Genomic DNA, 24,902 nt, shown 5'->3' with positions numbered 1-24,902 from the left:
AAGACGGATCGCCTGAAGGTTGGACGTTTCGGCATTGGATTCAACTCCGTGTACCACATAACAGGTAAGAACGATAAGTACAAAAAGATACATATACGACAAAATGGAAGCACACAACATATAGACACGTTCCCATGATGACCTAGTTAATATTCTCACAATATTTCACTTTGGTGATACCACCTCGGTGATACCACCTCACCCCCTGCCTGTGCCCAGGGGCGTCGCTAGAACTTTTTCAGTGGGGGGAGGGGGGGGGGGGGTGGGGGGGGGGGAACGAAGCGCGAAAGCTTTGACGTTTCCTCATATTATTAGAGAAAGAACACGATTCGTTGTACCGTTTTCGACTCTAAATAAGCCCTATTAATTTTGTCTGGATTCAGTTTTCCCCTCTCGCGCGAAGCGCGGAAGCTTTGACGTTTCCTTAAATTAGTAGAGAAAGAAGACGGTTCGTTGTACCGTTTTCGACTGTAAATAAGCCCTATTAATTTTGTCTGAATTCAGTTTCCCCCTCTCGCGCGAAGCGCGGAAGCTTTGACGTTTTCTTAAATTTTAGAGAAAGAAGACGATTCGTTGTACCGTTCTCGACTCGTCTAAATGAAGTTTTCCCCTTCCGCGCTAAGCGCGGAATTTTTGGCGTTTCATCACAATATAGAAAAAGGAAGACGATTCCTCGTTCGTTTTCGAATCTTAATAAGCCCTATTCATCTGAATTCGGTTCGCGAAGCGCGAAAGCTTTGACTATTCCTCAAATTATTAGAGAAAGAATACGATTCGTTGCACCGTTTTCGACTTTTAATAAGCTCTATTTGTCTGAATTCAGTTTCCCATTCTCGCGCGAAGCGCGGAAGCTTTGACGTTTCATTAAATTATGAGAAAAAGCAGACGATTCGGTGTACTGTTCTCGACACTTAATCCTTATCTGAATGAAGCTTCCCCCTCCCGTTTTGACGTTTCATTAAATTATTAGAGAAAGAAGACGATTCGTCGTTTTCGACTCTTAATAAGCCCTTTTCATCTGACTTCAGTTTCCCCGTCAAAGCTTTGACGTTTCCTCATATTATTTGAGAAAGATCACGACTTGTTGTACCGTTTTCGACTCTAAATAAGCCCTATTAATTTTGTCTGAATTCAGTTTCCCCTCTCGCGCGAAGCGCGGAAGCTATGACGATTTCTTAAATTATTAGAGAAGAAGACGATTCGTTGTACCGTTCTCGACTCGTCTAAATGAAGTTTCCCCTTCCGCGCGAAGCGCGGAATTTTTGGCGCAGATACTGTCAAGAGAAAGATCACGATTCGTTGTACCGTTTTCGACTCTAAATAAGCCCTATTAATTTTGTCTGATCTCAGTTTTCCCCTCTCGCGCGAAGCGCGGAAGCTTTGACGTTTCCTTAAATTATTAGAGAAAGAAGACGATTCGTTGTACCGTTCTCGACTCGTCTAAATGAAGTTTTCCCCTTTCGCGCGAAGCGCGGAATTTTTGGCGTTTCATCACAATATAGAGAAAGGAAGACGATACATCGTACCGTTTTCGACTCTTATTAAGCCCTATTCATCTGAATTCAGTTTCCCCCACTCGCGCGAAGCGCGAAAGCTTTGACGTTTCCTTAAATTATTAAAGAAGGAAGACAATTCGTTGTACTGTTTCGACTCGTCTAAATTAAGTTTTCCCTTCCACGCGAAGCGCGGAATTTTTGGCTTTTCATCACAAAAGAAAGGAAGACGATTCGTCGTACCGTTGTTGACTCTAACACCTTGTTTGAATTTAGTTTCCTCGAAAGTTTTAAACCTCTGATTTCTTTAGCTGATATTATAGGAAAGTGAAACTTCGAGAAAATACAAGTATTGTAGTTGTAGTCACTCGCGAAGTCGTCACAGCGAATAAGAAGTCACAGTTCGTAGGGAAAGATGTATATTGTCGGTCGACCGACAATATACATCTCACCGACTTCAAACTTCTGCATTGATATAGTACACGAGGATCGAGCAAGAATACCGACAAAGCTGACCCGACATAGCAACACATTTACCCGTGTCTTTCTTGCTCCCTCGACGAGACGACTCTACCCAACAACCCCCTTCTCTCTTTTACTCCCACTCTCAGACTCTTACCTCCCCTCTCTCTCCTCTCTTTCACCCCCCCCGTTTCTATTGTTTCCCTTTCACTCTTTTTTCTTCTTTTTTTCCTTTTCTTTCTTTTCCTTTCTTTCCTCTCCTCCCTCTTTTTCTTTTTTCTCTTTCTTTCTTCTCTTTTCTTTCCTTTCTTTTCCTTTCTTTCTTTTCTTTTTCCTTTTCTTTTTTTCTTTTCTTTTCCTTTCCCTCTCTTTTTTCCCTCTCTTTTCCCCCTCTCTTTTATTCCCTCACCCTTTCCTCTTTTTCCCGACGGCAGCGCAATTTTACCGACAATATCCTGACAGGTGGGGGGGGGGGGGGGTGTCGCACCCCCACACCCCCCCCTTTGGCAACGCCCCTGCCTGTGCCGCAAATAAAGACCCCTAAAAGTCGTTTCGTTATAGATCAGAGTAGTTTAGCCGCTCCTGAGGGAAATGTCTTGATACTCTGGAATTGTTTCCCGGCGCCTATTGGCTATTGAAATGTGCGTGTTTTTTTTAAATGGAAAGTGGTTTATCTTTGTAGGGTGAAGTAAATACTTGCTATTCTAAGATGACACTAAGTGAGTTTGAAAAGTCAGAGCATAAGTAGTTACTGGCGAGTTTGGTCCTTTCAGACAAAGCTGCTGAAAAAAGATGGTAACAGCAAAAAAATTGTCCCGAAATTCGAAAATCTGGCCGATCGATATTTCGTTCCGTTGGGGGGGGGGGGGGGGGGGGTGGTGGGTAATGTCACCTTTTTTGGGTCACCCATTAGCACAATTCTCGTTTTTTAATTTTTTAATTAAAACAAAAAAGAGGGGTGAGGGGGGGGGGGTTCCTCCAAAACATACACAAAAAAAACAAAAAAAATTGAGGGGGGGGGGGTATGCGCCTGGATTGTGTTATTTACTTTCATATACTTTTTTAGCATTGCAAGCATTATTGTTTTATTACTTTTATACTTATTAATTATCACCCTTTCGATTACTTTTCAGATTTACCGAGCATCATGAGCGACCAAAAGCTGGCATTCATTGATCCATTAGAGGAACATTTTTTGACAAGCGTGGTAGAGTCAAAACTGGATGGCAATTTGGTCTCGGATCCGACAGCGACATATTCTCGAAGAACGAAGACCAGTTTCAACCGTACCACAACATATTTCCCGGAGTAACAGGAGGGATTTCGACGGGATATTTCGACGGCACGTTGTTTAGATTTCCTCTGCGGCATGCCGCAAATAGTTTAAGTGACAAAATATACAGCGATGAAGGCACATTAAGCGAGCTCCTCCTGGCTTTTCGAGCCGATGCTGATGTTGCTATGCTATTTTTGCGCTCTTTGAATAACATCGAGGTGTTAAAGAGGCCATCCGGTCTGCAAGAGCCATCACTAGTTGTACGAGTTCGAAGGGAACACGATCCAGAAACACATCCACCGGGAAAGGAATTTTCTTCACATCTAGAAACTTACTGCTCTGATGTCAGTGGGCGCAGAGGGCCAATCAAGATGATTGATTGTGTGACATTCACTACCGAAACACCGACGGCATCCAAGGCACGACGCTGGATTGTTAGTCATCATATCGCGGGTGATAGCATGTGTCGAGAACTTTCCGATTTGGCCAAGAAGCAAAGTCATCTCCCGTGGGCAGCTGTTGCTATTCCCGTAAGTTCTTCAGAGCCAAGAAATGTAACAGGTGAAGCAGAGAATAACAACATTGGTAGAGTGTTCTGCTTTCTTCCCCTGCCACCTGGTGAGGAGAGTCGGACGGGTTTACCAGTTCATGTGCATGGATTCTTTGCTGTCAATAGCGATCGCCGCGGGATCAAGTGGCCCGGACCTGACCAAACGGACATTCCAGCACAATGGAACCAACTTCTTGTGAGAGAACTTATTCCGATTGTATATGTCGACGCGATCAAATACGCCATTAGTAGTCACACCTCCCAGGACAAAGTGACCGCCGATTGCATCTATCGATCGTGGCCAGATCATGAAGAGGTTCGTGGAAACTGGGACATTCTCTTGGAACCATTCTACAATGCTCTCTTCCAGGAAACTATCATACATAGCGACAACAATGGGTGGATGAACATCGCCGACGTCCACTTCAACGAATTGAATGTGGATGAAGATATGGAAAAGGCCATCCTCAAGTGTTTCAACATCAAAGGCATTGCATACGCAAGGGTTCCCAATGTGTGCAGACAGGCCATCAGGAAGTTCTACAAAGATCAGATATCCACTGTTTCTGCTTCCAGCCTTTGCCGTTGCCTCCGTGAAGATCCTGCGATTTTGACCAAGCTCAATGCTGATGAGAAGCTTCTGATCCTTGAGTTCATCTTGCGAGAGGACGCCAGACAGGATCTGGAAGGAGTATGTCTTCTTCCTCTCGATGACGGAAGCGTCCACGTCTTCTCGAGTTCTGATGAAAAGAAAGTGTACATACCAACCACCAAGTTCCACCGACAGCTTGTACCAGGAGGAAATCATCAATTCATCAGAACGGTACCAGAGGACAAGCCGCTTCATCAACTCCTGTCCAATATGGGTGTGTTTTGGTTTTCATTATTTTATCCTCTAACCGAATTACCTTGGGTAAAGATGAGAAATTCAGCAACATAGATTATGATTAAAAGTGGCCTCATTTGGGATAAACTTAGAGATTGTTAATTACAGCTGGAATGATTATGTTAATTTCGTCACAATTTTATGTAGACATTTTCCCTTCGAATAGAAAGTATACAGTTAGGTATCTGAAAATCAGGTTTTAATCCTTAAAATGGAATGAGTTAGTCCACTGATATATGGGAAGGGGGGGGGGGGGGAAAGTGTCAACCACTTTCCTGTAAAAACTGCCGCAAGCACATTTCTTTGATTTGTTTTCGTTCGATTTACTAGATTGTATCACAAAAGTACATTCATTGGTGCAAACTGGATAGATTAACTTTTAAAAATGGGCAAAATATTTGAGCGGATTGTGCATAGCCTCAATTCTTTAGTCGGGCATCGTCGGAACTTAATTCCTATATTTTCCTACTATTTAAAAGTGATGCCAAATACGACCTCATGGGAATGTTTTCATAACCTTTATTGACAGTTTATCGAATAACTTCAACAATAGAGGCATAGCAAATACAGAAACGATTAACTTTTGTGTAAATAAATTAACAATTGTAAATATTCTTTATTTCATATGCAGATGGGCGTTATCAGCTGAAAGCATTAACCCTTGATGCAGTAGCAGAGCTCTTGAAGACCAGTATGAAAACTCGGATAGACGATCAAGGGACCTGGGTACAAGACACAGACGGGCCTTCTCTAAATACATGGCTTGAAAAGGTCTGGTCAATGCTGTACAGAGAGAGTTCAAGTAAGTTACTACTCTTTGAAGGTATCCATCTTCTACCGTTGTTTGAGGCCGATGGTGAGGGTAGAAGATTACTACCACTGTGCCCAAAGTCGGGAATTATCCAGAGAAGTCACCAAAGTGTCACATTGACAAATGATCTGGCAAACATTCTACAACAGATTGGAGTGACAGTCACAAACTGTCCTGATTATGTTCTCCGCCATCCAGCTATCATGCGTGACGAATATATCAAGATGCCAACATCAGAAGGGGTAGTTAAATGCCTTCTGCTTTCAGATGTTGAACTACTGGTCCAGATATTCCATTCCTTCTCCACCATTGATAGAGATGTTCTCGTAGAATATCTTGCACAGGCAAAACTCTCCCATGATGGTAAGAAACTTCTAAGTTGTCTACCACTATTTGAAAGAGTCGATGGAACCGGAAATTCAAACAAACCTTTGGTCAGTATTGAACAATGCGAAGGGTACATCGAATGTTGCCAAGACGATATTCCTGCTCCATTGAAGCTCAAGGGGCTCTTGATCAATGGAAGAACAAAATCTAAATGTCTGCTACAGAAGTTAGAAGTCTGTCTATTATCAAAATATCAGGTGATAATGAATGTCTTGGAAGAAGTTCATGAAGGGCAGTTGTACTCCAAGCAAGAAAAACAGCTCGTCTTGCAGTGGATAATGGAGCACTGGAAAGATATCAAAGCCAACTGCAAGTCCAGCGTAGACATTCTGCGTCATATGAAATTCATCCCCAACAAGGCTAATTCTTTATTGTCTCCCTGTGAACTCCTTGATCCAAGGGATCCATTGCTTGACGAACTATTTGCCTCTCAAGGAGTATTTCCGATGGCACCATTTGATTCACCTCAGGTCATAGAAGCTTTCAAACAGCTTGGCATGCGTGGACCAAGTGAAGTTACTTCATCCGAGTTGATTACATGTGTTGAGATGGTTGCTGAATCTCAAAGCCCAGAAAAGGCTCGAACACTACTAGAGCTCCTCACAAGTAACCAAAGCCTTCTCGAAAAATCTGTCATTGATCATATGAAACAGAAGCAATGCATTCCTTGCCGACAGTCTCCTCCAGAGTATTACCCCTTAGCTATTGAGTGGTATGGTAAACGTTCTACGAGACTGTCAACTCCCCACGAAATTCTGAGGGAAAAGAAGCTAGCTGTACTGACATGTGGAGCCTCTAAATGCTTTACTTCCCAGGAGGACGAGAGTCGTTTCTCTACAGTCTACACAAAGATTGGAATGAATATCTCATCTCCAATAATTTCGGATGTCATGACACAGTTCGAAGACTGTGTCAGGTATGCAGAAGAGAGAACTGGGGAAGATGTTACTGATATAGTACCAATGCTTAAGGAGATCTATTCATTTCTAATGGAAGCGTGGCGCCAGGACAAGAACACCAAGAACCTCATCCTCAATCGAGCTAAAGTTTGTATCTGGAATGGAAGTGGCTTTTCAGAACCAAGCAAAATGTGTGCGGTAAAACTTCCATTTCATCTAGCTCCTTACATGGCATCTATTCCGCAATCTACTATTGCATTTGCAGACTTGTTTGAAGCGCTCGGAGTTGAAAAAAACATGGCAGCAAATTCCAATGCCCTGGTTGACATACTGCATGAGATCAAGAAAAGATGTGGCGATTCAAAAACTGATGAAGCCTTCCAACAAGGACAGCGCCAACTTGTACTGCAGATCCTTCACCATCTACACGCCGCAGGAGAGCTCTCAGAAGAAGCTCGGGCACGCTTACTCGTTCCATCGCAAAGAGGAAAATGTCATCTCATTCCAGTTGATGAGAGCGCATACGTGGACAGAGAGTGGTTGAGACAAAGCACTGACAATGAGGAGATGGATGACGGTGAAGATTTTACTTTGATTCATTTAGATATCTCAATGGAACTTGCAATATTCCTCCATGTACGACCTGTCAGTCGACTTCTTCTAGATACAGAAGAATTGCAGGGTTTCACACCAGCTGGGCAACATGAACCCTTAACTATGCGCTTGTGGAATATTCTCAAGAACAACTATGTGGACACCGCCATCATTAGTGAAATGATACAAAATGCGGAAGATGCAGGAGCTCAGGAAGTTCGCTTTCTCATTGATATGAGAAAAAACGAAAATGCAAATCTGAAATTATTCGATCCTGAAATGAGGTCTTGTCAGGGACCAGCCCTTTGGGTATACAACGATGCCGTGTTCACAGACCAAGACTTTGAAAACATTCTCTGTCTTGGAGGGCGTACCAAAGAAAAGGACGCTGAAAAGATTGGGAAGTTTGGGACCGGTTTCAACTCGGTGTACCGCCTAACTGATGTTCCAAGTTTGGTTAGTAGGAACTACATGCAGTGTTTCGACCCTCATACCACACACCTTGGAAACGTTCTCCGGGACAAGAGTCAACCTGGTGTACGTCTCAGATTGAATAGCACCAAAGCACTCCGGAGATTCCCAGATCAGTTCAAGCCATTCAAGGGAGTGTTTGGGCTCGATTTCAGTGGAGGAAATGAGCCATTCAACTACAACGGAACACTCTTTAGACTGCCCCTCCGTTCTAAAGAAGCTGCACAGAAAAGCCAAATATGCAAGGAGAGCTACGATGGGGAGAAACTGATCAACCTGATGCAGAAAATGTGGGAATCATCACAAAACCTCCTGGTGTTCACCAAACAGGTGAAGAAGGTTTCCCTGTTCTACCTTTCTGAGAATTCTAGCGATCCTACCAGGGCTGAGGAGTTACTCACCATACAGAAGACCATGCATTCTCCTAGGGTGAAGGATGACGGCACCGTCGTGTCAACTGAATCATTCCGTTTCCAACTGACCTCAAGGGGAGCAGAATTATTGCCACACATCAATGAAATAGGCAATCAGGAGCATACGAGTTCTTTCAACACCTTCAAAGTGGTATGCAAGACTTCAAAACAAGCATCAGTTGTTGCACAGTCTCAGGAAGGAAAGTCACATGGGCTATCTGCAGAGGCTGCCGTAGCTATCCCATTGAATGTAAGAGATTTGCAGAAAAGCGAGGGGGAGATCTACTGCGGTCTACCTTTGTCAGTTCCAAGCCTGCTTCCATTTCACATTGATGGTAGGTTTGCCATTAACGAAGATCGAAGAAGTCTACAATCACCGACACCACATGGGGTGACTGTCTTTGAAAGATGGAATCATATTTTGCTCTCTGACGTGATTTGCCGAGCATATGTCTCTCTTCTATCAGACAAAGAGTTCATTCAACAAATCAAGAATACATACGGGACAGATGTGTCGCCAGAGTTGTTGTGGCCTGATGTTGATAAAGTACCTGAGAATTCAGTGTGTTCAGGGCTGTTTAATGCTTTCTACAAAACGATAATTTGCGGATTGGATGGCAAACAACCAGCAGTTTTCTGGACAAATGACGAACCTCGTCAGTTTCACAATGTAGTATTTCTCGGCGAGGAACTGCAAACGATGAAAGGAATCAAGGACGACTTTGTACAGATTTTGACAACGTATCTGAAGGAGTACTGTCACAGTGGACGTATGGTGGAAGTAATAGAGCTATCAAAGAAGACGTGGCAAGCACTGGAGAGGGCAGGAGTACGTGATATGGTAGAGACTAGAACATACAATCTGAACAGACTGTTTGATGAAGCGTTCCTGCCATATTTAGATAAAGTGCCACAGGATCTTAGAGACCGCCTCATTCTCTTTGCGCTTGAAATGGACGGCAACCTGCATCAGAAACTTCGAGATGTGAAATGCATCACCGTCTTAGGAGGAGCCGAACTAAAGACACCCTGCGCCCTCATGCATCATGATGACCCTACACTCCGTGAATTGTTTGAGCTTCAGGGAGTATTTCCAGGTGCACCATTTGAATTAGCTCATCTGATGCCGGTGTTCAACCGCCTTGGTATGCGAGGACCGAATGAAGTTACTCCAGTTGAGATGGTTGCATGTGTTGATCTAGTTGAGGAAACACAATGCCCCAAGAAGGCCAGAGCTTTACTTGATCTCCTCGGGAAGAACCCTGGTCATTTTGACCGTTCACTGGTCGACGGCAGCACTGTAAGAGATTTCATGATGAACAAACGATGTATCCCTTGTAAACAGTCTCCGCCAGAATATTACCCACCGGGTATCAAATGGCGTGGGAACACTTCATCCTGTCTCACAACTCCCCAAGAGATTTTGATAGAAACGAAACAAGCCGTGCTAATGTCTGGAGCTTCCAAGTCTTTTATTTCTCAACAAGATGTTCTGTTTTCCACAGCATTCACTCTGCTTGGAATAACATTCCACACTCCAGTGATCTCGGACGTCATAGCACAAATAGAACATTGTGTGAAGTATGCCACAGACAGAACAGAACAAGATGTAACAGACATAATACCGATGCTCAAGGAGATCTATGCATTTCTAAGGAAAGAATGGCAACGTGATTCAAACGTCGGAAACTGTTTATTGGATCGAGTAGAGTGTTGTGTTTGGAATGGCAACGGCTTTTCAGAACCAAGCAAAATGTGTACAGGTAATCTTCCGTTCGATCTAGCTCCTTACATGGCATCTATTCCCCAGGCTACTTGTGCGTTTAAGGATTTGTTTGAGGCGCTTGGGGTCAAAAGGAACATCGACACTAATTCGGAAGCTCTGGTTGAAATACTACATGAAATCAAGAGCAAATGTGACGTCCTAGGAGCAAATGTTACCTTCCAACAAAGACAGCGCCAACTTGTACTGCAGATCCTTCACCATCTAAACGCCGCAGGAGAGCTCTCAGAAGAAGCTCGGGTACGCTTACTCGTTCCATCGCAAAGAGGAGAATGTCATCTCATTCCAGTTGATGAGAGCGCATACGTGGACAGAGACTGGTTGAGACAAAGCACCGACAATGAGGAGATGGATGACGATGAAGACTTTACTTTGATTCATTCAGATGTCTCAATGGAACTTGCAATATTCCTCCATGTACGACCTGTCAGTCGACTTCTCCTAGATACAGAAGAATTGCAGGGTTTCACACCAGCTGGGCAGCATGAACCCTTAACTATGCGCTTGTGGAATATTCTCAAGAACAACTATGTGGACACCGCCATCGTTAGTGAAATGATACAAAATGCGGAAGATGCAGGAGCTCAGGAAGTTCGCTTTCTCATTGATATGAGAAAAAACGAAAATGCAAACCTGAAACTATTCCATCCTGAAATGAAGTCTTGTCAGGGACCAGCCCTTTGGGTATACAACGATGCCGTATTCACAGACCAAGACTTTGAAAACATTCTCCGTCTTGGAGGGCGTACCAAGGAAATGGACGCTGAAAAGATTGGGAAGTTTGGGACCGGTTTCAACTCGGTGTACCGCCTAACTGATGTTCCAAGTTTGGTTAGTAGGAACTACATGCAGTTTTTCGACCCTCATACCACACACCTTGGAAACGTTCTCCCGAACAAGAGTCAACCCGGGGTTCGTCTCAGATTGAATAACTCCAAACCACTCCGGAGATTCCCAGATCAGTTCAAGCCATTCAATGGAGTGTTTGGGCTCGATTTCAGTGGAGGAAATGAGCCATTCATCTACAACGGAACACTCTTTAGACTGCCCCTCCGTTCAAAAGAAGCTGCACAGAAAAGCCAAATATGCAAGGAGAGCTACGATGGGGAGAAAATGATCAACCTGATGCAGAAAATGTGGGAATCATCACAAAACCTCCTGATGTTCACCAAACAGGTGAAGAAGGTTTCCCTGTTCTACCTTTCTGAGAATTCTAGCGATCCTACCAGTGCTGAGGAGTTACTCACCATACAGAAGACCATACACTCTCCTAGGGTGAAGGATGACGATACCGTTGTGTCAACTGAATCGTTCCGCTGCACAATGACTGCAAAGGGAAATGAAGTGATGTCACAGAAACCAGAAGTTAGTGGAGACCTGGACACTGTCAAAGTGATATGCAAGACTTCAGAACAGGCAGCATCTCTAGCAAATTCTCCAGATGGCAAAGAGTGTGGACTTTCACCAGAAGGTGCGGTTGCCTTTCCTTTTCATAGACTACCAATGTCTAAATTTGAGAAGAAGATCTACTGCTTCCTTCCCCTCTCAATTAACAGCATGCTCCCGGTACATATCAACGGGTCTTTTTCTGTAAAAGAGGATCGCCGGAGTCTTCACATGCCAGTGCCCGATGGAAGGTTGATATCTGAGAAATGGAATCACATACTTTTGGCCGATGTGATATGCAGAGCGTACGTTTCACTCTTGTCTGACAGTGAGTTTATTCAACAAGTGAAGGACACATACGGATCAAATATGTCTCCTGAACAGTTGTGGCCGGATATTGATGAGGTACCAAAGAATTCAGAATCTTCAGCACTGTTTGATGCTTTCTACAAGGCAATGGTACATGGGTTTGATGGCCGTGAACCATCATTGTTCTGGAAAGATGGCAAATCGCATCAGTTCACGAATGTTGTGTTCCTTAGTGAAGAAGTTCAGAAAGAGACATCAGTCAGTGATGTGGTAACAAAGGTACTAAGCGACCATCTCCCCTCAATGGAAGTGATGTCGTTGACCGAAAAAACGTGGAGAGCCCTAAAGAGAGTACATCTGATAGATGAAGTTCTCAAGAGAACTTATGATTTCAACAGGTTCTTCAATGAAGTTTTTCTACCACAAATCAGTCAGCTGTCGGCCAACAACAGAAATCAACTCGTTTTGTTTGCACTCAATAAAAGTGAAGACACACTACAGCAGAAACTAAAAGATGTAGAATGCATACCAGTAGAGGGGGGAACTGAACTGCGGAAACCTTGTGATCTAGTTCACCCCAAAGGCAAAGCTGCACCTTTGTACTCGGAGTCTGAAAAGGTTTTCCCTCTGGGAGAAAAATTCAATGCCACTGACACATTGGCGTCACTTAGTAAGCTAGGCATGGTGAAAGACTATCTTGATGAGGATGTTTTCGTCGAGCGATGCGAGACTGTTCACATTATGCATTTAAGCTGTATGGAAGGAGCTCAAACGAGATGCCATGCTGTACTGAAGTATCTGTCGGAGATGTTGGGGAGTGATTGGAATCAGAAAAAAACCCTCAAAGAACGGCTTTCGAGTATCCCATTCTTGCCTATCATGTGTAAAGAAAACAGAGATCCAGCTCTACCATGGGTGGAAACGGACTGTGCTTATGCATCTGCTAATGATGTGTACTCTCATTCTAAAACATATTTGGTAAGCAGCACAACACACGTTGTAGATGAATCAAAACAGTGGAAGCTTTCCTGGAAAGTAGAGCACTTTCTTGGTCTTTCAGATAAATATCCCTCTGTCCAAGACGTACTCAAGCAGTTCTCGAACTTTCGTATTCACTACGAAAAGAATACTGAATGCATTTCTGATCATCAGTTACAAATGATATGCAAGGCGGTCTACGAGCGTGTTGAAACTGCTTGTAAAGAAAATAGTCCAGACATCTCCAACGTCGATCTTCAGAATCAATCATTCTTCCTTGTAGATCGCAAGTTTGTAGTGGCCTCTATGGTTGCCTATGGAGGTAGAGATCTTCCACCGTATCTATTTAAAGCTTCTCAGTTCCTGAAACAATATCCCATTCTTCTGGAACGTGCAGCATTGAAGAGGGAATTTGATGCCAGAGACTATCAAGGTGTTCTCCAATCTATACACGAGTATAGCAGTGGGAAACCTTTAGACGACGAGGTCTTGGAGGTTGCTATCCTAGCTGCCGATCGACTGTCCAGTTTCCTAAAAGATGATGATGATGGGAAACCAACTCCAGATGCATTTCTCCCAGATGAGCACATGTGCATGAGGCCTGTATCAGATCTCTGCTACAGTGACGTTAACTGGTTTGAATACGACGTCAGAGTCAAACTCCATAAGTGTCACATGAGAATCAGTTTTATGCTTGCAAAGAAGTTGAAAGTAAAGGATGTTCGACAACAGTTTCTCCGGCCATATGACATGGATTTCCCAGGAGAAGAATTTGGCCAGCATGAGGAACTTACAAACCGTATCAAGAGAATTCTTGATTCATACCCGTCTGATGAAACAATACTAAAAGAACTTCTTCAGAATGCAGATGATGCTGGGGCAACTGAAATCCACTTTGTCTACGATCCTCGCTCACATAATGAAAAAAAGCTTCTAGGAGATGACATGAAAGCTTTGCAGGGTCCTGCTCTTTGTGTCTTCAACAACAAGTCTTTTACAGATGAGGATATTCGTGGGATACAGAATCTTGGAGAAGGTAGCAAAGCTGATCACATGGGAAAGATAGGCCGATATGGGGTTGGTTTCAATGCGGTGTATCAACTCACGGATTGCCCAAGTTTCATCTCCAATGGTGAACGATTATGCATGTTTGACCCTCTTCTGAAGTATATTCCGGGAGCAACGTCGACTAAGCCGGGCCGTCTGCTAAGAGTTGATGGCAGTGTCCGTTCTTCGTATCCAGATACTTTTCAATGTTACTTGGAAGACATACTTGCAGATGGAGAAGAGGACTTTACTGTTTTTCGTTTTCCACTGCGGAAGGAAGCTTCGACACTCAGTGAAAACGTATGGCGAGCTAAAAAGATTCGGAAGCTACTACAAGATTTTGAGGATGCTGCATTCGAGAGTCTTTTGTTTCTGAAAAACATCACTAAAATCAGCATCTCAGAGGTAACAGACTTAGGAGCGATTGGCTCTACTCATGCTATCACAGCAGAGATAACCGAAGTAGAAGGTGAAAAGAAAATGGATTTCTTGCGCAAAGTTCAAGATATCAGTAGAGCAGCAAAGGATGACAGTACCTGGCAACCAGAACCAGCAGAAGTCGTATACCAGATGAAATTGAAAGGGAAAGGAAGAGATGAGGATTGGGTGATATGTCAACAAGTAGGAAGTGCAGACACGGCTGAAGAAAACATAATGCGAAAATATAAACTACTTCCAGTTGGAGCTGTTGCTGCCCGTCTGACAGGTAAAAAAGAGGGACTCAAAGGAACAGCTTTCTGCTTCTTACCCCTTCCCATTGCAACGGGACTTCCAGTTCACGTACACGGATACTTCGCCTTAGACCATGAGAGTAGAAGACACTTGTGGGAAGGAAGCATAACAGATGAACAAACAAAGTGGAACTTTCACCTCATCCAGAAAGTTATCGCACCGGCTTACGTGAACTTACTGTTGTGGATACAGGAATTCTTTGTCAGGGAATATGAATGGTCAGGATCAATGTCATGTGAACAGAAAACTCACACTTTGAAACTCCTTCATAAATACCACACCTTCTTTCCTAAAGTCAGCGACAAAGGGCCGTACTGGAAAGCGCTTGAAGCCACTGTATATGAAATTGTTGCCTCGAAAGCCCTGATGCTATTTCCTTCTCTATACAGAAAAGATGATGGCAACAACGACTTTTTCCTAACATGGAAGACCCCTGTCGTGCCCATGCAGTCTCCAGACGAATCAAAAGTGGGCTATTTCAACACACTGCCAGACCAAATGAGTGACCACTACACATTCTCTACAAGTAGCTCTTTGAAGGCTGAAAATCTGAAGGAGACACTGATCGAAATCACATATCCATTACTAGAGTCTCCGACATGGATAATGCACCGTCTCCGCAATGCATGCAAGCATCTCAATCAGGAAACCATGAACCATGAATCAGTAAACTATGAAGTTCTTGACGTTTTATCTTCGAATGTGGTGTCTTTCCTCCGCGGAGACAACCCCCTTCAGAGGCAATTACCAATGACACTTTCAAAATCAAGGATCCACGACGAGAAGAGACTGAAGGGACTCATAGCTTACTGCAAGAAGGGAACAAAGTCTAACTTCAATGAGAATCTCCACGGACTACCATTGCTCTTCACTCAGGATGGGAACTTGAGGAGGTTATCACGTGATGAGCCAGTCTTTGCATCAGAATTCTGCGATCTTTTCAAGCCTCAGAGTCATAGGTTTCTACAAATCGACTTTCTAGACACTCTACCACGAAATGCCGATGTCTTTTGTAAGCTTGATGTGAGAGCAGTATCTGCACTTCTTGATGATTGCCACCCTTATCTTGAGTGTGCTTCAGATGAAATAATAACGCTCCAGAACAACCTTTCATCTGAATGGTTTGAACGTTTGTGGAGTCTTCTTGAATCCTTACGCACAGAGAAGACCAAGTGGACTGATTTTGCTCACGATATCAGAGTTGAACTTGGCCGTTGGGCGATATTACCTGTCACTGAAACAAAAACTCAGTATTATCGGGAAATTAAGCTTGTGGCACCTATCAGTTTATCCTCTACGATAATAGTCCAGCCAACCGAGTCGGATTATTGGCCAATCTACTCCGCACTTAAATCACTGAACGTCTACAAGGTCAACAAATCCATTCTTCGCGAAGACAATTATACGTTAATACATCATCTCGTCACACATAAGGGCGATAGCACGAGGGTTTTAGATGCTTTGATGTACTGGGTTGATAGAGACTTCAGGAGATTCAGAAACCTCAACGCTGATCAACATGAAGAAATCCTGAGATTCTTCAGTAACTGTGAGAGCCAAGCTGATTTCAAAAGGTTGAAGAGCCTGCCTTGCTTCAAATCGATTGCAGGTGACTTTGTCAGTATCGGAGATTTCGACACAGTTCTTGTCCTCCCAAGTATGATTCCGGAAAAGGAACAAGATAAATGGGTTTGTACCACTCGTGCTATATTCCTACAGTACAGCATATCGCTTAAATCTCTATACAAGAAGCTAGGATTGACTGATACAACAGAGATGGACGTATATGAAAAGTACATTCTGCCGGTCTTTGACCAACTCAGCGAGGGCAGTCGTCTTGAACATCTTGTGCGGATCAAAAAACTACTACAAGAGCTACCCCTTCATAACACAGAGAGGTCTCTTAGTGAAGCTAGGAAGGAAGCTAGACAGAGATTAAGATTAAGTCAACTGCGTTTCATAACCGGTGCAAATGGGGAATTGCTAAAGGCCGAGGACTTCTATGACCCACATGTCGAGATATTTTCTCTAATGTTGAACAAGGTTCAGTTTCCACCCAAGCGCGTCATAGATTGTTTAGGCCTTGAATTCCTTCGAGAAATAGGACTACAAGTTGTTATTACCAAAGACCTATTCCTCTCCTTTGCCCAGCAGGTGCAGGAATCACACTCTGACCTCAAGAAGATGGAAAAGAAGTCACGTGCCCTTGTATCTGAATTGACAAGGAGATGTGATCTTCACAAAGACTCTTCTTTTCTACAGCGAGTCGGTATGGTTGACTTTCTTGTGAGTGACGGCATCAGCACAGAGATGAAATCTATTCATCCACCTTTCATGAAGAAAGGAACTCTCATGAGGTATTCTGGATCAAGTTCTTTTGAACACACACAACTGATATGGTCCATCAGCAGCATCCTGCCAACATATGCGGCCTCAGGGAAATGCTGGTCTTGTAAAGAAACGTTCGATGAGAAAATAGGCGTTGCACAGGATCCTGAATGTATGAGTGTTATCCAGCATTTACGGAATATATGTAACAGACTCCAACAGAAGAACGACAAGAAGATATCTTTCCCTGAAAATTTAGCTAGTGTACTACAGGAAATATTGACATTCGTTTCCTCCAAGTGCGCAGGACAAAACTGCTCTCAGGAACACCCCTGTGGAAGGTGCTGTATCATCAGAGATGAGTTGCGAAACGTACCTATTGTCTTTTTGGAGCTAGAAGATGAGCATCGCTTAGTCAAAGCAGAACAGATATCACGTACGATGGAAGGAAAGCTGGAGCCTTTTCTATACCAGCTGCCAGACAAGTGGGTTCCTTTCTTCAAGTTATTTCAGATTCTTGGCGGAACAGTGAAACCTTCTATACGCCAATATGCTTTTGTTCTTGAAAGCCTCTACGAAAGGGGACAGAGTGCATGGTCAAACCCGAATGTTTTAAACATGGTAGACAAGGCCACGTATGGCCTTTATGAAGAGTTAATAAAGGTCGAAACTACACAGATAGTTGCTGAATTTGTTCCCGGACACTCCTTGTATCTACCTTCATGTCAGCAAAGCTTGGAACAATCAGATCGCCTTCTAGTGAATGATGTCGAACACTACACCAGCCGACTTCTTCGATCTAATCTACCACTCGTCAAGATCTTTCCAAGTCACGAACGAATCGCGCGACAATCTATCGCCAGGCTTCCTGAAAGGATGAAACCGAAAGCAGTAAGTGCAGAAGTGAAAGAAATGTTGAGCAAGACTGGTAACGATTCGCAAACGTGTTTCTTGTCTGGAAACGAACCATGTGAGTTTGGAAGAAGACTTCAAATCCTACAGTCTAAGGAGTTTCTTAGGGCGGTTTGCTCCATCATGAGGCACAACAGGCGGGAAGAAGTTGCCGAGGAGACCAGGAAACAGTTTAGAGATCGCCTAACTGGACTGAAGATTACATGTATGCAGCAGTTACATTCGATTCTGCAAATCAATGGCCAAGACATAGAGGGTAGTGAAACCGAAGTACCTTCCTTCATCAACAGTGATAATGAGCTGTTTGTACAACATAGTGAAGAAGAAAATAGAATGGAAACACTATTAAGTGTTGCAATCCATGTCAACCAACTCCTTGGAAATGTGTTTGAGGATAGAAATTATATGTCTATCCTGCTATCTCAAGAATCTCCAGCTACCATCCCAAAAGCACTAGCGAAGTTCGGCATTGCCGTAGAAAACATGGAAGAAGACGCAAATTTCAAGTTGCCTAATCCTGGAAGTACTATTCCAGAACAACTCTACCACCTCATAGAACAAAACCCCTGGACGTCTTTCAGCAAAGGCGATTATGTAGGGTACGCACAAACCGATGAAGACGGTGACTACTACATATACGCAGTAGTGGTCAAGAGGATACGAAACGAGTCGCTCAAGTCAGTTTATCTCATCGACATCGGACAGGACAGCCCGATAGAAGCCAATGTGTTGGACATGCACAAGATTCACATCCCGAAGTCCACATCAGGTATGGAGCTTGTTCCATCTGACAAAGTAGACTCAGATGATGCAGGACCGTGTCTTTCTGGTCATCGGGAATCATCTCTTCCGACTGATATTGAAGAAGCAAAGCAACAGGTGACTGCAGAATTGGAGGAGATCTGGCAGCTTCCAGAGGAGCAGAAAAGGAAGGCTCTTCGCAGATTAATGTTAAAATGGCATCCAGACAAGCATCCAGAAGGTTCGAAGGAACTGTTTGACGAAGCATTTAAACATCTCCAGAGCGAGCTACAAAGACTAGGAAAGGGTCTTTCAACAACAACTTCATCGTATGAAGACCTTTTCAAATCAGCAGAGCAGAGAGCAAGGGAAGACCGACGACGGTATACTGACTTCGGAGGATTTCAATCAGGATTTTGGGCAGGAGCTGGTTCTGGAGGAGGGGGTAGAGGGGGTCCTGGATCAGCTAACTGGGAGAGCTTGTTCACTGAAGCTTCAAGATCACCAGATATCCGCAATGCTCGCCGTTGGCTACGCCAGGGACAAGAAGATCTCCGTGCTGCCCAACACGATCTTAACCCACATGATGAGCCGTCACTAGAGTGGGTGGCGTACAAGTGCCACCAGAGTGTAGAAAAGGCCCTCAAAGCTGCTCAACTTGCTATCAGAGGATGTTACAGTTGTACCCATAACATTTATGGTCTAGCCCGTGACGTCAGTGAACACACGAGTGAACCCGTAATATCATCAGAATTTCTCCAGAATGTATGCCAGCTCAGTTCTCTCGTGGGTGATCAACGGCCTCGGTACCCGGATAGATGCGCCTCCTCACAGATTCCTCACGAGGTCTTCAGAGACCAATTCAAAGGTGGGGAAATGATCCAGCTCACCCGTAAAATTCTTGCAGTGGTTCAAACATCATTGGTTCCGTCCAGATCATGAACACAAGGTTCGAAGTATACGTATCTAGGTATACACAAATATCGCTTTCGTTTCCACTTCTTTCACATAAACGACATACCTGCATTGTGAAACTGAAGCAAAACGTGAGTGACCCATTCTTCTAGTGACTCTTGCGAGAAGATTTGAATGAGTTGATTTGTACTTATGAAAGCGGTAACAGTATTTGTAATCGCGCTAAATAAACCAGTTTGTAGTTAGCCCATGATACACCTGACCAAAATATCCACATATCTTCTACACATGGAGCTTCCCCACTTAGTGCATTTTAGAATTATCCCTGCCAAAGTCATGGATGTATATTTGTTCGCCCTCTTGAGAAGAATGCTTCCACCTGTGTTCCTTAGAACTGTCGGTGCATACATTAATAATGATGACATAAATTTCATGAGCACGTATCCAATATTTGTCTGATCTCTATCTGCACATGCGCAGAATCTATTTATGTAGTGGCTTATTAATATCACTTTTGACTAAAAACCAATCGAATAATATTAAATTCGGTAGATTTATGAATTGACTACTGATGCCATCAGGCCCTTTTCTTCCTCTCACACTGGTCGATATCATATTTCTTTTACTTATGTATCATTCGAACGAAGTACTTTAAATCATGTGCATTGACATTTGATTTAAAGTTTGAAATAAATAGGACCAATAATAAGAAAGTAAAGAATGTTTGAAATATGAGATCACTAAGTCTATGCGGATCTCAAATAAACTGCTCGGTGATAATTGTGATTGTGACCTAGTTGCGGATAACTCCTAATTGCCTTTTTCCTTGGGGCACTACTCAAAATATATTATGGATAGCAACTTATCAAGAATAAACCCATTTGAGTCATACCTTTTTGAAACGGTGAAATTTTAGTCATTTTGTATGTTGGAACAAATGGGAAAGTTATCCCGCACTACACCACAGAGACACTACTGATACCTATACCTGCTAGATGCTTTGATCGACGCAGCGGATGCGTATTATAATGTCATTAAAAATAAACGTTAAATGTGTAAATAGTCTCTTTATATAAATTGATTAGTTTGAATTTTGGATATCCTATTGAGATCACTGTCATCCGTACAGAATCGACTTGTTGCAAAAGATAGAAATACTATTTCCCTTTACAAAAAATGTTTTTACTTTTGTCAGATATACTGATATGTACCATATATTATTGAGTTTATGTGTAATATCAGTACCACCGTATATATTAGGCCCTCACTGAGTAAATTCAATGATAGCTATTCATTTTATATGTCCATCTTTTACTGTTGTAATGTGAATTTTGGGTTTATCTTGCTTTGAATTGTATTACAATGAATACATTAAATAATAGCTATTCAGTTTAGATGTCTTTAACTGTATTTGCAGCATTAGACAATTTTTAAAACTCAATTACTCATCATTAAACTGATAGATGTGCTGTAATATATTTTGCCAAGATTGTTACACCCTTTCTGTGATATACATTTTCTTTGTTTTTGCACTACTGTAGAAGAAGTGTTATAATTTACAGATATTTGTATACATCGTAATCTTTGTGAATATATGTTTCATGATGTTAAAGCAACTAAAGAACATACTAATATATGATAGTTATGAAGACTATAATTGATGTACTGTATTCTCACTGACTTATTCACATACATAAGTTGCATTGATATATTATAGTGTTGTAATGATGAATGATTTTTTGATTCAAGAGTCATATGATGGAGGATTGCATAAATATAAGTAGTTTCCTCTTTTGTACATAATCAATAGTCTGCGAGACTCTGGAATATTTTATATCTGTTCTGATTGCGTCAACACATTCTATCAACAGAATATAATGAACCCATTGGCTCCACAATACAATGTATTGATTTTAATGTATTATCTTCCAGATTTCATATCATACCAATATTACATACTATTTTGTACATATGTAAATACTGTCATTAATGTAATATTATTGATATATCATTCTTTGTTGACATAGATTCTTTTATGTACACAGAGCAGATTGTGCATCTTTATATAAACGAATTTCGCATTATTCATTAAACACTTAAAGGTTGAACTATTTCAACACAACAACATTGACAAAAATAAAATACCTGTAATATACACCCGTTATATCGTAAGAATTTGAGCTGAATTGCGAAAAAAGGGTCGTTTGTTTCCCTTCACTCATGCGAAAGTTTTACCGTGGCGATTCGCACTTACGGAACTTACCAGATCATGTTAGTAATCTGGATGAGTTTAGACAAGATAAATGGATGTACTCTATTCTCCTGAATTCTATATGTTACATGAACTTCATATTTAACTTTGACTCATTGAAATAATATTGAATAATATTTTCAAGACTTAGGGATGTTGTTGTTGTTGTTTTTTGCTTCAAAATATACTGACAGAGAAATTTCATGGACGCGTTGATAGTGATGCATTTTAGAAGGTGAATTCATATATATATATATATTATATCGCACGTTTGTACATAAGTGTAATATCAACTGCAGAAACAACATTGTTTGCTGACACCTTTTTTTAACTTGAAGTATTTACAGTATTTGGATTGCACGAAGAAAAGTGAATAAATCAGTCAACTACTGAATGAAAAGAGTGAATGTTTTTATAATGTATTTTTCGCAGACATCTATACTTATAGACTGCAGCTTAGTACTGAGAGGAATAAATCGCTTGTATATTATGTGTCTTTAGCTCAGTTAGTATGTACAAAACATTTGGTGATATTACAGAAAAAGGATAAATTACGAAGATTTCTGTCACGTGTATTAACACAGAACATAATCAATGAAGATGCACTGTACTTCCAACAACAAAAAATCATATTGCGCAAATATAACATACACTGTATATAGTTTTGCACAGGGAACTTTAATGTAATGTTATTGAATTTCACTGAATTTCGTTCACACAATATTATGATGCAGAATTCTTTGTGATATTTTGAAGATTCCTTTGTTTTCTTGACTGTCGCTACACTGATCAATCTAATTACCTGGAGAATATACTATAATTCTCAATTTTCCATTTATACACTAGTTGTTACCCTTGCATACATGTTTCCAGATTTTCATACAAAACAAAGTTTCATATTTGAAACGACCACGGACATTTGCTTTTTACTTGTAGAAATGTTTATTAAATATAGTATGTCAATGATGAAAGCAATTATATCATTCCAACAGAAACTGTTGTAGTTGTTTTAAAACAAAACTATGAGTGACAGTTTGTAACGAGGTAACGTTTCAGTTTGTTGTAATAATTATGTTACAAGACTTGTAAATAATTGGAATTTCACATGATATTCATTTGATTCATCTGACACCAATGCTTCACGTACAATATGTGTCAAATATCGCCAACATGAGCTACAAACAGATTGTGAAATAACTGTAATCTTATTCTGGGATTCAGATATTTTTTATATATATTTTGAACGAGTATGGAAATATTGAGACTATAAGCCTAGTCGAAATTTGTGATGTAAAAGACGAATTTTTTACGAGTTTTGTTTGTTTAATTTCGAGTTAAAAATTAAAATGGAAAGAAAATGTTATGTATATATACATGTAATACTATTTCGATGTTTGTATCCAAGAATTGTGCAACCTCACATTTTTTAGAGTGATTTTGTATATTGTGTTATAAATAGTTTTGTATATAGTTTTCTATAGAGCTTGTTCTTCGCCTCAAGTATGTATGACGTTCCTTGAGGCTTCCGTACAATGCTATCCAGTCTGGAATTTTTCACACATACGTTTTCTTGAGTATCATGTTTATGTATTACAGCTAGTAAGCGACTTCGGAGATACCATCTGCTTGTATATTGGTGATACGTTGTGTTGTAGAGTTTCTTGCAATTAAATATGATTAGTAATCACGTGCGAGAGAAATGATTACGAACGATCATTTTTGTGATGATAACATGATTATGTATGAATTAATTATGAGGGCAGTGTACATTCTACATTTTGTGACGGCAAGGATCTGTCATTTTTGTACTATTTTTCTTAGTTCATAAGTGATACTCTGATAATGAAAGAAATATAGTGTTATGTTACAAGTTTGAATCAAAGAAAACTTTAGTGACCTTAAAAATGTTAATTGCCTACCATACGGTATTTTGTCTTTCTTTTTCTTTCAAAAAGAAACTGTGTTTTTATGTTTTAAGCAATTATGTTGTCCTTTTTATAAATTCTATCAGTCGTTTTACATGTTTCCTTCATATTGAACTAAAAGTGTCATACATAATGTCAAAGTAGAAATTCACTGCTTTCAAACCTGCAGTCATAGGTCAACGTTGAGTGTCGTTTTGAAACCAATTTTGATGAATAAAAGTTTGCTAAATGATAAAGTGCTGCTGGTGACATTGTACACTTATGGTCGGTCTTCTGTGTTTGCGAAACGATGAGGGACATATAGTTATGTTGAGAGAGAGAGAGGGATGAATAGAAAGAGGGGCAAGGGGAGGAGAGAAAAGAAAAAGAGAGAACGAGAGCGACAGAGATGGGATGGGGATATCGGAGGGAAGAGAGAGAGAGGGAGATTATAAGAAGTAGGCCTACGCTGTCGTCCATAAAGCGACTATTAGAGCAAGTTTCTCTTTATTTTCCCGCATTTAGAGTTTATATAATTAAGTTTCTTATCAAATGTTCATTTAATCGTTGATGATCAGAGTGTGCTTAAAGCCCCACCACTTTTGTTTTTCCTCTTAATAAGATGTAATTGTTCACAATGCGACCTCTTTCTCGCAAATGAATATTCAGACCATCACACCATACTGCAAAGTATGATGAAGTAGTATCATGGACTACGTAAAGAGAGAAAAAAGTGTTGAAATAATCCCTCATAACTAATCACAACGTAGGAAAATATTCCAATGTCTAAAAAGTTGTATATTTCCGCTTATAAGTTTCTCATCGCAGGTGCCCCCTTTTCCAGAATGTGCCCTATTTTTTTGGTGCCCCCCCCCTCCCAATTTTTGGAAGACGCTCCGCCGCACAGTGGGCCAGGGAGGAACCAAAGTGCGCCAAAACTCATTTTGGGGGATTTATTTTGTATAAACCCAGAGGAAATGTTTGGATTTCCAGGGATTTCCGCTTAAATTGTAATAATAACATTTTCTCTGATGTATAAGCTTTAAGTTGATACCAGATTTGGCTGCCCGATTTTGCCCGTTATTTTGTTAGAGCCGTTCTCCTTGCAACATTGCCCCGAAAAATGTATTTATTTTGGTCCGCGCTGTCAGAACAAGTGTCACGCGCCCCCACGCGCCGTGATTTATGACCGCAAATCCTTCATGATTCAGTCGCGGACCCCCCCCCCCAAAAAAAAAAACACGTTTTTCGGGGCAATGTGGCAAGGGAAATCGGCTCTAACATAACAACGGTCAGGATCGGGCAGCCAAATTTGGTATCAACTTAAAGCTTAGGCATCAGAGAAAATGGTGGTATTACATTTTAAGCAGAACT

At 41.5% G+C, this 24,902-nt stretch overlaps 1 protein-coding gene across 1 annotated transcript; it reads left to right on the top strand.

Annotated features, from left to right (window-relative positions):
- LOC105441920 (sacsin-like) lies at positions 1-23,785 on the top strand. Its single transcript, XM_030984152.1, has 3 exons — positions 1-64; positions 3,089-4,647; positions 5,299-23,785. The coding sequence occupies exons 2-3, from the start codon at positions 3,417-3,419 to the stop codon at positions 19,398-19,400; spliced, it is 15,333 nt and encodes a 5,110-aa protein (XP_030840012.1). The 5' UTR covers positions 1-64; positions 3,089-3,416; the 3' UTR covers positions 19,401-23,785.
- Positions 23,786-24,902: the final 1,117 nt, after the last annotated feature.

This window comes from Strongylocentrotus purpuratus, unplaced genomic scaffold (assembly GCF_000002235.5).
Source record: "Strongylocentrotus purpuratus isolate Spur 01 unplaced genomic scaffold, Spur_5.0 spur5_scaffold_14, whole genome shotgun sequence".
Classification (NCBI taxonomy): domain Eukaryota; kingdom Metazoa; phylum Echinodermata; class Echinoidea; order Camarodonta; family Strongylocentrotidae; genus Strongylocentrotus; species Strongylocentrotus purpuratus.
This window is presented reverse-complemented; position numbering and strand designations above follow the sequence as displayed.

What these genes read in the sequence shown, in the direction of transcription:
- LOC105441920 (XM_030984152.1), top strand. Translation starts at nt 3,417, where the DNA reads ATGCTATTTTTGCGCTCTTTGAATAACATCGAGGTGTTAAAGAGGCCA. An exon ending in TCAACTCCTGTCCAATATGG is followed by an intron (nt 4,648 to 5,298) that starts GTGTGTTTTGGT and finishes TTTCATATGCAG; the next exon opens with ATGGGCGTTATCAGCTGAAA.